General features: G+C 42.7%; 1 protein-coding gene across 4 annotated transcripts in view; it reads left to right on the forward strand.

Annotated features, from left to right (window-relative positions):
• The window catches only part of CFAP57 (cilia and flagella associated protein 57), a 69,989-nt gene that overhangs the window by 13,748 nt on the left and 41,558 nt on the right, over positions 1-14,683 (forward strand). For all 4 annotated transcript variants that reach the window (XR_014299717.1, XM_082687164.1, XM_082687165.1 and 1 more), the window contains 4 exons: positions 5,125-5,264; positions 6,253-6,418; positions 7,436-7,549; positions 13,817-14,029. Coding sequence is in view for 3 of the 4 variants with exons in the window: in XM_082687164.1 (XP_082543290.1) it covers positions 5,125-5,264; positions 6,253-6,418; positions 7,436-7,549; positions 13,817-14,029 (633 nt within the window). In the remaining variant the exon portion in view is untranslated. The remainder of the gene's footprint in view (positions 1-5,124; positions 5,265-6,252; positions 6,419-7,435; positions 7,550-13,816; positions 14,030-14,683) is intronic.

Here is a 14,683-nt window from a genome sequence, read left to right on the forward strand (position 1 = left end):
TCTCTGATTGACTTATTTTGCTCAGCATAATACCCTCTAGTTCCATCCACATTGTTGCAAATGGCAAGATTTCATTTCTTTTGATGGCTGCATAGTATTCCATTGTATATATATACCACATCATCTTTATCCATTCATTTGTTGATGGACATCTAGGTTCTTTCCATAGTTTGGCCATTAGGGACATTGCTGCTATAAACAATGAATTTCTATTTTTTAAATAATTTTTATCCCTTTTTGATATTCCCTATTTGATCTGACATTGTTATCAGAAGTTTCTTTACTTCTTTAATTATGGTTTTCTTTAGTTCTCTGAATAGATCTATAATGGCCACTGTGAAATCTTCATACTTTGAATCCAATACCTGGTCACTCTCACAAGCAATTTCTGGTGCCTATGTGTACAAAAATGCAAATTAAAACAAGTCTGAGATCTTTCCTTTTTTTTTTTTTTTCAATGACACTTTTCCTTGCTTTAATATTTTTTAATCTTTTTTTGCTTTTGAAATGAACTTTCAATTACAAAATATCAAACTACACTCAAAAATGCCAGCTATTGGCGTAGTATGGAGAGGCTCACAGCTAAGGACAGATAGCAGTGGCAGGTGGCAGGAGGTGGGAAGTGATTGAAGCAGTGGTTACAAATGTTCACAGGAAGCTAAAACTATCCTGTACCCTAAAGTTAGCATAAGCTAGAGTCTCCACTGCCTTGGTGGGTGGCCTCAGAGTGTTTGGGTTCAGATTCTACAAGGCAATACAGTTCCTTCCAGTTAAGAGTCCTTGGCTTGTACCAGTCACAGGGTGGCCAGATGGCACTAGACCAATCTAGTCTATTGATTTTTCAGACTGTTGTCATAGATGTACCAAGAGACTTCAGGAGCTCTACACTTCAGTGACAGCACGTAACTTGGGTTTCCTGGCTAGATACGTAGCTCAAGCAAAACCCAAATGCCATCAATGAGCTTCAGGGATTAGTACAGCATGTTCTGCCCTTCCAAATTCCTCTTGGCAGTAGTATAAACGTTGTTGTTTTAAATTTGCTGGAAAGTGTTGACATTTAAATAACATTCCTTAATCTAAAACTGAGCTTTGTTTTCATTGGGAACATCCTTCCTTGTTGCAAGGAAGACCTGGCACTTCATTTGCCATCTTCTACAGAATGCACATTGAGTGGGATGAGGCAGCTGAAGTAGTGTCATGGTGATGTACTACCCCCTCTGATTCCCCAGAGAGCAAAGTGACAAGTGGAAGGGCCAACTTTTTCAGTAGCATATTCTAGTCATCAGAGTCCTTGGGTAATAACTCTAGAAACTTCATTAGTTGAAAGCACCAATACTGAGTTGGCAGGAGATAGCCAGGGAGTTATGTGCTCACAGATGCTCTAAACTTCTGTCATTGTTAAGGTTGTTGTTAGATAGTCCAAGATGAAAATCTGGCCCTATTCAGTGTACTCATTTGGGGATGTCAGCAGCTTATTGATGTTCTGTGGATTCAGATCGAGCAGGTTGCTATTTAGGTGGGGTTCACTGATTTCAGATAATGCTACCACCACTGGATTTGAATCTGCTATGAGATCCCACAGAGAATCCGCAAATCCCTGTTCTTCCACCGTGTGAGCATTGATATCATAGACTTTTGCCACACAAAATTGCTGCTGCTGTTTTCCAACATAGGGATCATCCTTCAAGCACGTGCAAAAGGGCTTACAAAGATCTTGTATAATTTTGTCCACCCAGATACACCCCATGGTCCTGACTGCCAAGGCCATAACTAGAGGATAGGGATCTTCACAGTCCTACACAAAGCTGTTGACAGCCATGATGGCCATGGCTGGCTGACTCTTGGAGTAGTTCATCAAATAGAGATACACAAGCCTCTTTAATTCCAGACTGGTTTGCATACGGTTCACTACATATGGAAAGAGAGAGCTGACATCCTCCCCCACAGTCATGGCAACAGTCACTTTCTTCACAGCCTCCCTCTCTTTTCTTTTTTTTTCCTTATTGAGTTCAGCCTGCAATTGAAAGATTTCTCCTTTTTCATTGATTGTGAAATGCTTGGAGTCAGTTATGGTTTGAGATTTTTTTTTTAATTTAAATTTTTTAATTTAAGTTCAGTTAACATAGAGTGTATTATTCGTTCCAGAGGTAGAGGTCAGTGATTCTTCAGTCCTAGATAATACCCAGAACTCATTGCATCACATGCCCTCCTTAATGCCCATCACCTCAACTCCCTCCCCTCCAGTTTGTTTCCTATGATTAAGTCTCTTGTGGTTTGTCTCCCTCTCTGATTTCATCTTGTTTTATTTTTCCTCCCCTTCCCCTATGATCCTCTCTTTTTTTTTTTTTTCTTAAATTCTGCATATGAGTGAGATCGTATAGTAATCGTCTTTCTCTGATTGACTTATTTCACCTAGCATGGTTTAGGATCTTTAATGTGAGACAGAGGCAAGGGCAGGGGTGGCCGCAGCAGCCAGAGAGCATGGCCCGAGTGGTGGGGTAATGGTTTCCTGCACGTCACAACTGAGAGTCTTCTTTGTAAGAATTATTTTTAATATATTACCAAAAATTAGAAAGTCAGATCTCAGAGACTTCTGAGAACAAGGGAGAAGGGGGATCCTAATGTGATGGTGATGGGGATGTAAACCCGCACAGGTATTCCAGAGAGCAATCTGGTAGTTCTTGGTCAAATAGAGAATGCATACATCTTGTTACCCAGTGGTCTGGCCCTAGATGCATACCAGGAGCTATATCATGCCGGTCTGCTAAAGAACATGCCCAAAGGCCTTCACCTTGATGTTCGTAGGAATGGAGAGTTGAAGACAACCCAGATGTCCATTCCTAGGAGTGATAGAAAAGTGAAGTAGCTGGATTCATTCTACAGAATACTAAACCTAAGTTAGAAGCGATGATTATACATATGACAACACAGATGGTTGAGAGAAAAAGGTAAAACTAAGAATGCCATCTGAAGCACATGCCGTTTACAGAAATATCCAAGGACAGAAATGAAACACATTGATTGGTGCCTTTGAGAGGGAAGAATAAGAGTGAAAATTAAAGAACAGAGAAATGAAATAAACATAAAATAAAAAATGACCATACATGAATTGATTATGACGGTCTACAGCTCTGCCCCTGGGATATAAAATAAAGAGAATAAAGATACCAAATCAAGGAAATAGGAAGCCAGGTCATCAGATGAGCTTTGGGAATGGGAGAAGAGGAAGAGCATTTGAAGGGCCTAGAAAGAGAATAAATAGCATGAAATTGGTATCTCTTGTAGATTCAGGAAGTGAACTTACTGAGAAACCTGGCAGAGTTACTGGGTCCGTTAGAGGGTTGCGGTCTTGAATTCTAAGTGAAACCAGTAAGCCTGCTTGCCTGATTCTCCATCATTGTACAGCTTCTCAGGCAAAGGCACAGAAAAAAACCCAAAAAACGAAAAACAAAAAAGGAAGAACTACTGCTGTTCTTTTTTTTTTTTTTTAAGATTTCATTTATTTATTTGGCAGAGATCACAAGTAGGCAGAGAGGCAGGCAGAGAGAGATGGGGAAGCAGGCTCCCTGCTGAGCAGAGAGCCCCATGCGGGGCTCCATCCCAGGACCCTGGGATCATGATCATGACCTGGGCTGAAGGCAGAGGCTTAACCCACTTAACCCACTTAGCCACCCAGGTGCCCCACTATTGCTGTTCTTAAGATAAGAGACTTGAGTATGTTTAAAAGCTGGTAGGAATGTACCAGTAGAGACAAGGAGGTTGAAGATATTGGAGAAAACAGGGGTAAGACATGGAAAAGAATGGGAATAATTGTGCCTGCTCATCGTCCCCAGCACGGCACCTTCCTCCGAGGTGGTAAGGAAGGCCGAGAGGAGAGAGATAAGCTAATAAGTGGGAAAGGGCCAGGATTTGACGGAACCCTCATCCCAGCCTTTGTCTGCACCTGATTGAACTCCCCGGCCATCACTCCTCCTTCAGGTGTCCCAGCGATAAAGCCCCCAGTTACAGAACACATGGGGCCTACACAGCCAGTGTAATAGAATACATTTTCATGTCAAATATTCACCCAGTTCCCACTGCTGCCTGTGGCAGAACAGCACCGTTTCTCTGGAGAGGAATTTGGCAGTACCTTTCAAGGTCTTTAGAATTTCAAATGACATCCCCCTCCCCTTATTCTATTTCTAGAAAAGTATCCATTGTGTCAGTCCCAGCCTGCTGATGACGATGCTATTGGCTAGGAATGCCTGAGGCACTTGATCAGGCCCATAGTACTCCTAGCAAACCCCCAGACGTTTCTTCCACCAGGGACAGAGATGTGGCTGGACCAGACCTTTTGTTTCTCACTAAGATTGCAGGAGGCACTTCAGCAAAAACCCTCAGGGAACTTCGGGGAACATGATTTATTACTCACAGGCTCTGGAGGGTACAGAGCACACATGAGGGCCACACGGTGAGGTCATGGAGAGAGAGAAAAAGAGAGAGGGCACGGGACTTCGCTTATATGAGGCAGTAAAGGTGGGATGTCTAGGATTATATGTGTTCACTCTTTATGGGCTAATTGAAGGCTTAAGGGCAGGATTGAGAGCACAGGAAGGGAGAAGTGGGATCAATCAAGCAGTCAGTGTCTAAGTTATCCAGGGCATTCTGAAAAAGGGACCTCCATGGGTAGGGGCACTCTACTTCCTTACCTGGTGGTTTCGCTAGCAACCGGCAATAAGTCTATTCAGGTGGAGGTATTTGGAAATGGATGCCTGCATATTCAAAAGCTTAGTGTTGGACACTCACACCTCAGGATCTAAGGAGGTAATCACAGAGGTACACAGACATACATGCAGACATGTTTAGCCTGGTTACTCCTAAATAACAAAAAAATGGAATCCACTGAAGTGTTCCCACAGTAGAGGAATGGTAATCTATATTAAATTCTGGCATAGCTATAGAATAAAATATTGTAGCGCCATTAAGATAATGTTTTAAAAATAAGATGCATGATACTAAAGCAGTCTTCCTACAGCCTGATTCCTGGGCAGCCAGGCTAACTGATGCTCCTGATAGTACTGAGAGCTGACGTGCACAGCCAGCCTCTCGCTCACTCTGCCAGATCTCACTCTGTGATTTCTCCAGGGGGAGCCCGTTCACTTCGAGTATCTGATGTACCCCTTGCACTCGGCATCCATCACTGGTCTAGCCACGTGCATCCGCAAACCCCTCATTGCCACCTGTTCTCTGGATCGATCCGTTCGCATCTGGAATTACGAATCAAAGTAAGGATGAAAGGCATTGCTATTGTAGTGTGCAAGATTTCAGTTGTTAAATTTGTTCATGTGAATTGTTTTAATTAGAAAATTTTTAAATGTAATTGCTTAGAAGCTTTCAGTTGGAAAAGAATTTTTTTTTAAGATTTTATTCATTTATTTGAGTGAGAGAGCACATGCAGGGAGGAGGGGCAGAGGAGGAGGGAGAAGCAGGCTCCAAACTGAGTAGGGAGGCCAACACAGGGCTTGATCCCAAGACCCTGGGGTCATGATCTGAGCCAAAAGCAGCTGCTTAACTGACTGAACCACATGGGCACCCTGGAAATGATGTTTTTTTTAGCAAGTCAGGCAACGTACCTGCTTCCCTTCTGTTTTTGTTTGTGCTTGACCTAGAAGATTGCTTTGTGTTCATTAAGTACTTACCACATGCCAGACACCATGCTGGACACTAGGGACATAAAGATAGCACACCAGTATCTCACCTTCTTGTATAACTTCCTATGTTCTTCCAGTTTTCCTATCCCCTCACTCCCATTTGATGTACTTTTTGCCACATAGAGCTCTCAGGATCACTCATTCCATCTCTTTCTCCTTATCCCTGCCCCCGTCACCCTTAACTCCCTAATGAATTTACCCTCCTGGCATAGCTCCCCTGAGAATCTCCAACTTAGTTTGGCCCCACACTGGAATATCTTGGGTCTTTGTGTATGGCCGCTGGGCTGCTGGGAAAAAACTGTATGATCCCTCTGATCTGGTGACTCTAAATGGAGCTGTGCCCTCAGCATCACTAGACAGCTCATTGATCACATCCCCTAATCTCCATACTCATTGCTGGGAACACTCCCCAAAGAACCAAAATCTAGAAAAAAGAGGAACCAATCATTTTAAGCAACAACATATCTCAAATGCTATGATAAAAGAATTTACCAGATAAAGTGGAGGGCTCAAGGGCATTAGCAGGCTGGACTTCTAATTCAGTAGTTGGTCTTTCTCACAGCACACTGGAGCTATTTAAGGAATACCAAGAAGAGGCATATACAATCAGCCTTCACCCGTCTGGACACTTCATTGTAGTAGGGTTTGCTGACAAACTACGCCTTATGAATCTACTCATTGATGATATACGTTCCTTCAAAGAATATTCTGTCAGAGGATGCAGAGAGGTAAGACGCTGGAGATAATGGTCCAGTTTTGTAGAAAACTGGGGTTGAAATATCAAGAACTCTTGTTCTTTGAGTATTATCAGATAATTGAAGTGAGTGGACTCCCTCTGGAAAAACACGCTCTTGTGAGGTGAGACCAAAGCCTGTCTTAAAGAACTTCAGTGACTTTAAAAGAAGAAAAAAGGGGGATGCCTGGGTGGCTCAGTTGGTTAAGCAGCTGCCTTCGGCTCAGGTCATGATCCTAGCATCCTGGGATCGAGTCCCACATCGGGCTCCTTGCTCCGCAGGGAGCCTGCTTCTCCCTCTGCCTCTGCCTGCCATTCTGTCTGCCTGTGCTTGCTCTCTCTCTCTCTCTCTGATAAATAAATAAAATCTTAAAAAAAATTAAAAAAAATAAATAAAAGAAGAAAAAGGAAGAAATCTAGTTCTTCTCTCACCACATTCTTGAACGTATGGGCTCCATCTCGTTTTTCTCATGCTCATCAAGATATTTCATAGAACCCCAAGCCTCGTGAGATCCCAGGTGTGATTAATCCTCTCTGTGATTGCAGAGAAACAAAAAACATCAAAAAGCAAAGCTATCTCAGACTCAGAGTCCCAACTGGAAAGGTGAGGTTGGAGACTGAGTGGGGCCCGGGAATATGCATGTTAACAGGGAAAGGCAGGAAGCAGCCCATGCCCATCGCACTTCCCCCTGAGATGACTGCAGAAACCAGATAGTGACTGAGGGAATTGCTTCCCCACTCTGAAACTTCTAGAGACGGATTGGGTGCTGTGCACTACGATCCAAGCAGCTTCACGGTCAGTGCGCACGGCAGTGGCAGCAATCTTGGCCAGTATGAGCTATGGCAATAGCAAAGATGCAGTCCGTCCTCAGTCCTAGCTGTGTCTTCCACCAATTCCCACTTCCACAAATGTTTTAGCCAGAGCTCTCCAGGAAAAGGAGCTCTTAGCTGTAACGTTCGGACTACTCATTTCTTTCTTTCATTCTTGATGTCTTGCTTTATCTCTTTGCAGTGTTCCTTTAGTAATGGTGGTCACCTGTTCGCTGCAGTCAATGGAAATGTGATTCACATTTTTACCACCACAAGCCTGGAGAACGTCTCGAACCTGAAAGGACACACAGGGAAGGTAAGTGAGTGAGCAGTGTCCAGGGAAATGAGGCGCATAGTCAAGCATTTCACTCACTGAGTGAACAAAAAAGAAATGAGCACTTTCTTCTTGGATTTCACTGTTTAAGTGGGGGAAGGAGACAATAAAACAAAAGCACAGGCTAATTACTAATTACAATAAATGCAGTCAAAGAAAAGCATGGGGTGTTATGAGATTAAATAATGAAAGAGTTGGCATAATTTAGGTGGGGTGTTGACAAAGGCTGGGTCCTAAGAAAGTAGGAAGGAATTAACCAGACACAGCTGGTGATCATCATTGCAGATAGGAATCCAAAGACCCTGGGATGAGAGATTGCATGGCTGTTAGAGGAACTGAAAAGTCTGTGGGGCTGGTATGTACACATCAGGATGAAACTCAGGAATGAGCCGAGATTGGTGAGGTTAGCAGGGCCCCAAGTACATGGAACCTTCCAGGCCTTTTAAGGATAAAAATAATAAAAAGGGGTTGTCCTCCTTGTTCCTTTAAACCATTGTAGACATTCAGGGCAGGGAATAATATGACCAGATTTGCATTTTAGATTACTTTGGCTGCAGAGAGAAGAATATATTAAAAAGGACAGGGTGGAAATGGTAAAGAGAATATTGTAGATATCTACACTATTTTGGACCACAATGGAGGTGGGACAGATAGGGAGAAGTAGGTGGATTCAAAAGATATTTAGGAAGCAAAGCCAACAGTTTTTAGACAGAGTGGAGGTGGGGTATGAAGAGAAGGGAGGACCCAAAAGTTGAAAGGCTAAGAAGAAAGGTGAAAGAATTTGGAAAGGAAAAGCACTTAAGAAAGGCATTATATGCAGAAGGACCTGTTAAAGATGATGGAATGGGAGTATAAAATAGGATAGTGGTTTGGGATATACATGGCTGGAACACTGAGCACATTCCAGAAGTGGTAGAAGGAGCTGGAAAGGTTGGCTGCATCATAGTGTGTGTCCTATGCCAAGAAATTGGACTGTAGGCGATGAGAAGCTACTGAAAGGATTTAAGAAAGGAAGTAGTGGGATTAGAAGGTACTTCTCCAGGGGTGCCTGGGCGGCTCAGTTGCCTGGGTCCTGGAATGCAGCCCCGCATCAGGCTCCCTGCTCAGCGGGGAGCCTGCTTTTCCTTCTCCCTCTGCCACTTTCTCTCTCACTATCTCAAATAAGTAAGTAAAATCTTGAAAGAAAGAAAGAAGCGAAGGAGCAAACAAAGAAATGAACTTCTCCAAACAGTATTGAGGATGGATTAGAGAGGAGGGAAGTTGGAGGGATGGAGACCAGCTAAGAAGTGAGGGTAAAAGATGAGTCAGGAAGTAAACCGTGGCTTTTGTAGTAGAGACAGAAAGAAACATGATATTAGTTCTATATTGTACTTGTTATGTTGATGTGCCCAAGAAGTATGACACATGGAAGTGGAGGTCAGGAAAGAAGGCTGGAAATGAAGATTCAGGGGATTCGGTGGTAGTGGAAGTCAGAGGCATGAATTACATCACCAAGGGCCTGTGTAGAATCTGAGAAGAATCTTGGGTAGGAGACAGTTGACCAACATTTAAGGAACTGGTTTAGTAAAGAAAGCCTGTGAAGGAAGGCACAGAAGAACTGGGAATCAAGGAATTGTATCACAGAAGCTAAGGAACTCATTCCCAAAAGGATATAGAAGTTGGGGGCATTTAAGGTCAGAGAGGGGCCCTGGGGGGCTCAGTTGGTTAAACATCTGATTCTTGGTTTTGGCTCAGGTCATGATCTCATGGGTTGCGAGATCAAGCCCCATGTTGGGCTCCATGGTCAGAGGGGAGTTTGCTTGAGATTCTCTCCCTCTGCCACTTTCTCCACTTGCACACAGGCACACATGTGCTCTTTCTCTCTCTCTCTCTCAAAAAAAAAAAAAAAAGAAAGAAAGAACATCTTTTTAAAAATTTAAAAATAAAGGTTAGAGAGAAATCCTGTAAACTGACCATTGAGTTTAGCAAGTCACAGGTGGATCAGTGCAGGTGCTATGAAAACACAAGTGTTATTGAGTTACTGACCTTCTTCAGTTTCAACAGTGGGATTGGTCTTCAAGCGACTATGGAGATGCAGATGTAATCATACCAGGTAATTCTGATGCTCTTTCTAGAACTATGTGCTCCTCCACGGGAGGCCCTCCCTCACCAGCAGCCATTTGTTTCACAACTTAGCAAATATTTATAACACTGGTGTCTAACCAGGGAAATATGTTGGACTTACATCTGCAATGTATAAAAAAAATACAGATGGAGGATGCAATAAAGCCATACTTAAAGGAAAATTTATAAACTTGAATGTATATATTAGAAATATAAAAAAAGATAAAAAGTCAGTGATATAATCATCCACCTCAAGAAATTAGGAAATGAACAGCAAGTAAATTCAAAGAAGATAAAAGGAAAGAAATAATAAGGCTAAGAGCAAAAGTTAATGAAATAAAAAACAAACACAATAAAAGATCATCAAAGCCAAAACCTGCTTTGGATTTTTTTTTTTTTTTTAAGTAATCTTTACCCTCAACATGGGGCTTGAACTCACAATCCTGAGATCAAGAGTTGCATGCTCTACCAAAACCAGCCAGGTGCAACCAAAACTTAGTTTTTTGAAAATGCAAAGCCAGGTGCAACCAAAACTTCGTTTTTTGAAAATGCAAAATGGACAAGCCTTTGACATGACTGATCAAGGGAGGACAAAAAAGAGGTAAATAACCAAGGTAAATAACCAGTTTGAGAAATGAAAAGGGGGTATCATTACAAATCCTATCTATAATAAAAAAGATCAAAAGAGGATATTTTGAACAACTTTATATAAATTGAATATATAGATGAAACCAACAAATTCCAAGAAAAATTGAGTCTGTAGAGAATTTATAAGGAAAACTAGGCCCAGAGCATATCACTAGAGAATTATATCAACTTGTAAGGAAAAGAATGACACTAATCTTTTTTTCTTAACTTTATTTTATTTTTTCAGTGTTCTAAGATTCATTGTTTATGCATCACACCAGTGCTCCATGCAATACGTGCCCTCCTTAATAACCACCAGTTTCATCCTAACCTCCCACCACCCTCCCCTCCAAGACCCTCAGTTTGTTTCTCAGAGTCCACAGTCTCTCGTGGGTTTGTCTCCTCCTCCAATTTCCCCCAACTCCCTTTCCTCTCCTTCTCCCAATGTCCTCTGTGTTATTCCTCATGCTCCACAAATAAGTGAAACCATATTATAATTGACTGTCTCTGTTAGACTTATTTCACTCAGCATAATCTCCTCTGATCCCATCCATGTTGATACAAAAGTTGGGTATTCATCCTTTCTGATGGCTGAGTAATATTCCATTGTATATGTGGACCATATCTTTTTTATTCATTCGTCTGTTAAAGGGCATCTTGGTTCTTTCCACAGTTGGTGACTGTGGCCATTGTTGCTGTGAACACTGGGGTACAGATGGCCCTTCTTTTCACTACATCTGTATCTTTGGGGTAATACCCAGTAGTGCAATTGCAGGGTCATAGGGTCTGTTTTTAATTTCTTAAGGAATCTCCACACTGTCTTCCAAAGTGGCTGCACCAACTTGCATTCCCACCAACAGTGGGAACAATACTTGTTATTTACTGTCTTGTTAATTTTGGCCATTCTAACTGGTGTAAGATGGTATCTCAATATGGTTTTGATTTGAATCTCCTTGATGGCTAATGATATATGAACATTTTTTCATGTGTCTGTTAGCCATTTGTATGTCTTCTTTAGAGAAGTGTCTGTTCATGAAGAATGATGCTAATATTGAAGAAACTCTTACCAAGAAGAGAAAAAAGAGCAAATACTTCCCAATATTGTTTTATGAGGCCTGCATAATCACGATACCAAAACCTGCCAAAGACATCACAAGAAAGGGCCAGCCAGTCTTTTTCATGAACATAAAAACATCCTAAACAAAATATTATTAAACCAATCCATCAACATATAAAAAGGATAATACAGAATGACCAAGTTGGATTTATTCCAGCAATACAAGGTTGTTTTACAACTTAAGATCAATTAATATACTATACCACATTGACATAAACGTGATTTTTCATCCTTATTATCTCCATAAGTCCAGATACAATAAAAATTGATAACATTTAATATCCATTTATGATTTTAAAAACAACACTTAAAAACTAAAAAATAATGGAACGTCTCCTTTTACTTACTAAAAATCTTATACAAGGAGCACCTGGGTGGCTCAGTCAGTTAAACATCTGCCTTTGGTTCAGGTCATGATTCCCGGGTCCTGGGATCGAGCCCTTCATCGGGCTCCCAGCCCAGCAGGAACCCTGCTTTTCCCTCTCCCTCTGCTGCTCCCCCTGCTTGTGTACGCTCTCACTCTCTCTCTCTCTGTCAAATAAATAAAATCTTTTTTTAAATTCTTAAAAATCTTATGCAAGATATTTAAGAAAACCTACAACAAATGCCCACTTGATCAAAAAATTATGAAAGCATTCCTTCTGAGATAGAGAACAAAACATGATGCCTTCAGTTAGCCTTGTACTGAGTCCTAACCAATGCAATAAGGCAAGAAAAGGAAATATGTGTTAGTCCATGAGCCTGCTATAACAAAATAGCACAGACTGGTAGCTCATAAACTATAGAAAATTTCTCTCACTGTTTGGAGGGTGGGAAGTCCAAAATCCAGGTGCCAGCATGGGTAGGTGAGGGCTCTCTTCCTGGCTGTAGATTTCTCATGTCCTCACAGGGTGGAAGGGGTGACCTAGCCCTTTGGGGCCTCTTTCCTAAGTGCACTAATCAACATATGAACCATGGGGGAGGTGGGATGGGAGGTAAGAGACACAAATATTCAGACCATAGCAAAATAAAAGGCATAAAAATTGGAAATAAATAAATAAATCATCATAGATGACATGATTGAGTATGTAGGAAGCTCAAAGAATTTATCTGAAAATAAACTATTAAAATTGGTGAATCTAGGAATACTGTTGGAAATCATGTCCCTATATTTTTTCAAGTGTATTTTTACATAATAGTAACAAACAGAATGCAATTTCAAAGGTGGAGAGGGAGCTAAAGAAGTGGTCAAGGATGTGCCTGACAGGGGTAGGAGTCCTGGAAATACCAAAAGAAGTGGCCAGTGGGTCAGGATGTAGGTCACTTAGGAGGAGATTGAGAAAATAAGCAAACATACTGAAGATAATAGGAGGCACGTCTCTCACTGCTGGAGAAGGGAATTACAAATATGACAACAGGGAAAGCCTAGAAAGATGTGTCTTTGTTTAGTGACCTGGCTAAACTAATTCTGAGAAGTCTTTCCTTCCCCTGCAGTGTGCAGCCTTGATGTCTCTGCTCAGATTTTTTTTTCTTCTTTTATCATTCCTTCTGGCTACCTAGGGACTGCCCCTGGGCTGACGTGAGTCACTTAGGAGTCACAGACTGGGCTTAGCTCCCTGAGCCAGTTAGCTTTTTACCCTTTACTGTTGGATTTGTGTGGCCAGGAGGCTGTCACAGTGCACGGAGTTCACATTTTTTGTTCCTTGTTCAGCCAGAGACTGACTAGTAGTTTGGAGGTTCTCTCTGTGATTGCACCCAAGAGAGTACAGCTTTAGTCATGCATACAGTCTTCCAGACTGCCAGGAATAAGTGTGATTTTTATCTCTAAGCCTGGCTTCCTGGGAGATGCCGCGGACCAGAGATGATTATTATTCAGTTAGCGTTAGGTCAGATGTTATGTTTAAACCCCTTGTGCCAGTGAGGCTTCTGCCCTGTGTTAACGGGTCCCCATGCAGCTTAGAAGACGCTTTCCAGTTTTCCCCACATCCTGCTCTGACAACTCTTGAGCTGGTGTGGCTGAGCCCATGCACACAGCCCTCCCGACCCCCAGAGTTGTCTCTGTGATTGCAGAAGGGCTCTTCCTGTCCGTCTCTTTCCCTTGTTCTATAAAATAATTCTTATGCTCTGCTATTTTGCTTATATCGTGGACTGAACAGCCTTCTCTAAATTGCTTTCCACCAATATCTCCATGATTTTAGACAACGCCCAGAGGGTGGACTTCTTTCTGCTGTGTTCCAAATAAAGTCAGTTTTGTGCTTGCTGAAGGGCATGTACCAGGAAAGGACATGCTGCCTCAGTCTGGTGGAACACGTGAGGCATGCATCCTCCTTTCCCAAAGGAGGGGTGTGTGTGTCTGTGTGTGTGTTCGCGTGCGTGTGCGCGTGCATGCAGATTTTTAACAGGGTTTATCTTCATCCCTATAGGTTCGTTCAATTGTGTGGAACGCGGATGACAGCAAACTGATTTCCTGCGGCACAGATGGTGCCGTATATGAATGGAATCTGTCCTCTGGAAAGAGAGAGACAGAATGTGTGCTGAAGTCCTGCAGCTACAACTGTGTTACTGTCTCCCCTGATTCCAAAATTATCTTTGCAGTTGGATCAGACCAGACCCTCAAGGAGATTGCAGACTCTTCGGTGAGTCGGCCTGGGCCTCCCTCCCGGCTGCTGCATTGGTCTGCAGAAGGTAGCCTCTGTGTGGGCTGCAGGAAGAGTGATGGGAAGAGGGCTCATGAGAACAGGGTCCCTTCTCCTTATAATGTCCAGCCCCTCGTGCCTATTGGGTCAGCTCAGTCACTGTTACTCCTGGCATTTCCTGCCCAGCACCCTACCTGACTGGGTGAAACTGTGGGGCCCCTTTCCGCTTCCGTTTTGCTGGCTGGCCATTAAGGTCTCTTCCACCATCCAAGCCCGCAGGTCAACAGCATCTCTAAACTACATTCTTACCCTGGGGTAGAAACAGAACTATAGTTCCCGCTGTTGCCTCAGCTTGCCACCCTATTTGTTTGAAACCCTCAAACTCTGAATTTTAGGAACTACCTCATTCGGCTCCAAAGAGTTGAGGGAGGAGAGAGGAGCTCAACAAAGGAGATTCTTTGTACAAATGTGGCTGTGTACTTCTCTGGGCGTCCAGCAACAGCTGACCTTTGTTGGCTTCTCCAGCTTCTCTCCAGTGCTTGTCCCCATCCCGGTGCTGGTGCCTGGGCAAGTGCACAGATACCACTGCAGCAAACTGACCTGAGATGGGTTCCCCCATGACTAGAACACAGCTGAGAGGAGGGGTTCTGTTTA

This window comes from Mustela nivalis, assembly GCF_964662115.1.
Source record: "Mustela nivalis genome assembly, chromosome: 10".
In the NCBI taxonomy this organism is placed as follows: Eukaryota; Metazoa; Chordata; class Mammalia; order Carnivora; family Mustelidae; genus Mustela; species Mustela nivalis.